The sequence below is a fragment of the Penaeus vannamei genome, chromosome 3, assembly GCF_042767895.1.
Source record: "Penaeus vannamei isolate JL-2024 chromosome 3, ASM4276789v1, whole genome shotgun sequence".
Taxonomy (NCBI): domain Eukaryota; kingdom Metazoa; phylum Arthropoda; class Malacostraca; order Decapoda; family Penaeidae; genus Penaeus; species Penaeus vannamei.
In genome coordinates, this window is record NC_091551.1 from 38,276,541 (window position 1) to 38,279,795 (window position 3,255).

Sequence of the window (3,255 nt, forward strand, 5' to 3'; positions counted from 1 at the left end):
CTGGATTCCAGGAGGGCTTCTGAAGAACGTGTAGATTCCAGGAGGGCTTCAGAAGAACGACGTATGGGTTCCAGGAGGGCTTCTGAAGAACGTCGTCTGGATTCCAGGAGGGCTTCTGAAGAACGTCGTCTGGATTCCAGGAGGGCTTCTGAAGAACGACGTCTCGATTCCAGGAGGGCTTCAGAAGAACGACGTATGGATTCCAGGAGGGCTTCTGAAGAACGACGTATGGATTCCAGGAGGGCTTCTGAAGAACGTGTAGATTCCAGGAGGGCTTCAGAAGAACGACGTATGGATTCCAGGAGGGCTTCTGAAGAACGACGTCTGGATTCCAGGAGGGCTTCTGAAGAACGTGTAGATTCCAGGAGAGCTGAAGAACGACGTCTGGATTCCAGGAGGGCTTCTGAAGAACGTGTAGATTCCAGGAGAGCTGAAGAACGACGTCTCGATTCTAGGAGGGCTTCTGAAGAACGTCTAGATTCCAGGAGGGCTTCTGAAGAACGTCTAGATTCCAGGAGAGCTGAAGAACGACGTCTCGATTCTAGGAGGGCTTCTGAAGAACGTGTAGATTCCAGGAGAGCTGAAGAACGACGTCTCGATTCTAGGAGGGCTTCTGAAGAACGTGTAGATTCCAGGAGAGCTGAAGAACGACGTCTCGATTCTAGGAGGGCTTCTGAAGAACGTCTAGATTCCAGGAGGGCTTCTGAAGAACGTCTAGATTCCAGGAGAGCTGAAGAACGACGTCTCGATTCTAGGAGGGCTTCTGAAGAACGACGTATGGATTCCAGGAGGGCTTCTGAAGAACGTGTAGATTCCAGGAGAGCTGAAGAACGTCGTCTAGATTCCAGGAGGGCTTCAGAAGAACGACGTCTGGATTCCAGGAGGGTTTCAGAAGAACGACGTATGGATTCCAGGAGGGCTTCTGAAGAACGCCTTGATACCAGGAGAGCTGAAGAACGACGTTTAGATTCCAGGAGACCCTTTGAAGAAGGACGTTTATATTCCAGGAGAGCCTTAGCAGAACGACGTCTAGATTCCAAGAGAGCCTCCGAAGAGCGACTGGAATCCAGAAGACCGTATGAAAAACGACGAGTAGGTTCCAAGAGAACCTCAGAGAAAAGACTGAATTTCAGGAGAGCCGCTGGAGAATGTCGTCTAGATTCTAAAATCTCAGAGGAACGATTGGATTCCAGGAGAGGTTCTGAAGACCGACGTCTAAATTCTAGAAGAGCCACTGAACCTCGAAACATAGAATCAGGGAGAACTGAAAAGTTACATCGAAATTCCAGGAAGGCATTTGAAGAATGCCATCTGTATTCAATGAGTACCTGTGAAAAATTCCAGACGAATTCCAAGGGGACCACTGAAGAACACTGTGTTACGGAGACCCTTGAGCAATACCCTGGTTCTGGAAAAATCATAGAAGAATGTCATGCAGATTCGGGGGAAATAACTGTCGATCACATACCTGAAAACTCTAGATTCCTCAAGATGAGCAGAGAGAAAATCATGATTCGCAAGGTAAGGATGCTACTCTCTGTGACATTGCATAATAATAGCATTCGCATAATACTTTTCATACTGTTTCTCTAATGGCATTTTCTTTGTAGCTCCCTTCGCATCTGAATACCCGGAAACATACATCTAAAGATGCTGCTGCACTGAAAGAAGAGTGAGTAACAGAATTTTTTAAAAATCATATTTTACTATATATCAAATGATGTATATCACACACACACACACACACACACACACACACACACACACACATATATATATATATATATATATATATATATATATATATATATATATATATATATATACACACACACACACACACACACACACACACACACACACACACACACACACACACATATATATATATATATATATATATATATATATATATATATATATATATATATATAGTTCTATCTATCTATATACTGCATAGTATATGTGTGCATGCATATCTGATATATTTGTAAAGCATACCAGACTTCCGTTTCTTAGCCACCTGCCTCTTCCTAGCGGGGGCGTTGACGATCCGCTGGCGAAGGGCTTCTGGGCGAGCCTGGCGACGCTCGCCGTGTACCGCGCCCACCTTGCTCCAGCCGCCAAACTTGCATCGTGCTGAATGGCACCTTGTCAGCCCATCTATACCACGCTTACGCTGACACATCTTCCCAAGCAGCTGAATGAAAACAGATTTCTGATTATATGAAGAGCCAATCTATATCATACTGTGATAATCCTATTTACATATAAATCAAAGTGAAAAAAATTCTTATCACACACTACTGGCCTGCTGATGAAGTGAGCTTTCAGAACCACGCTCTCTTTTAACCACAACCAAGAAAACAGTCATCCCGAGGACAGATGGCTTGAGTGGGAAGAAATCTGCGATGTTAAGGTGGTGCTATATGGTGTGAAAGGAGTATCATATTACATCTTGGTCTGCCCAAATGGCCTATATGCTTGGGGCACGTGAGCGAAATACATTTCTTTGTGTGCTATGTTGGGGTTGTATGATATATTTTAGATAAAGATCCCTATATTAATGCATGTTAATGTCTTTGTTATATATAATAATAATAATAAATACATGAATGCCGAAGAAAGTGTTTTATGATAGAGCTTACTTCCAATGAGTCTCCGGAATGATCCTTTAAGTTTATATAACCAAGTGAAATGGTGAACTAGACAGTGTACCTAGATCGCAATAGTGAAGAGGTACCAGGTACATGGAAGTCTTTTATGTATTTGGTCTCATTACTTTATTCACGTAAATTTCCTTATCTTGATTGCAATCCCGACGGAGATAGAAACTCGAGGTAATGTGATTAATCACCTGAATTAGATATGGTGTTTTTAAACCGTGATTTATAGAAAATGTACAGGATGATGAGTTCTTGGTATGTACGAAATATAGTGCTGGGAAATATACAAATACATTTTAGAAATGAAGTAGCTAATGTTTTTACCTCTGAAAATCGATATATTATAGAATATTTGAAAATGTCTGAGCAGATTCAGAAATATGCAGCATTGTAAATATTAGTTTGTCACATCGGTCCAGTAGAATATATTCAAACTGACTCAAATGTAATGGAAACCTTGGGATTTATAGAAGGAACCAAAAGAAAATTTATATATTGGCTAAAGTAGGAGAGTCTGATATGTTAGATATATTAGATGATGGTGGCATGATGGCATGTCATGACATGCAATATCCTGTGTGTATATCCA

General features: G+C 41.8%; 1 protein-coding gene across 1 annotated transcript in view; it reads left to right on the forward strand.

The window, feature by feature from the left end:
- Window positions 1-2,887, forward strand: part of LOC138866331 (trichohyalin-like) — a 5,119-nt gene extending 2,232 nt beyond the window's left edge. The window contains exons 3-5 of the mRNA XM_070138833.1: window positions 1-1,521; window positions 1,611-1,672; window positions 2,038-2,887. The exon at window positions 1-1,521 is cut by the window's left edge and continues 1,627 nt beyond it. Of these exons, the coding sequence (XP_069994934.1) occupies window positions 1-1,521; window positions 1,611-1,672; window positions 2,038-2,143 (1,689 nt within the window). The 3' untranslated portion in view covers window positions 2,144-2,887. The remainder of the gene's footprint in view (window positions 1,522-1,610; window positions 1,673-2,037) is intronic.
- Window positions 2,888-3,255: the final 368 nt, after the last annotated feature.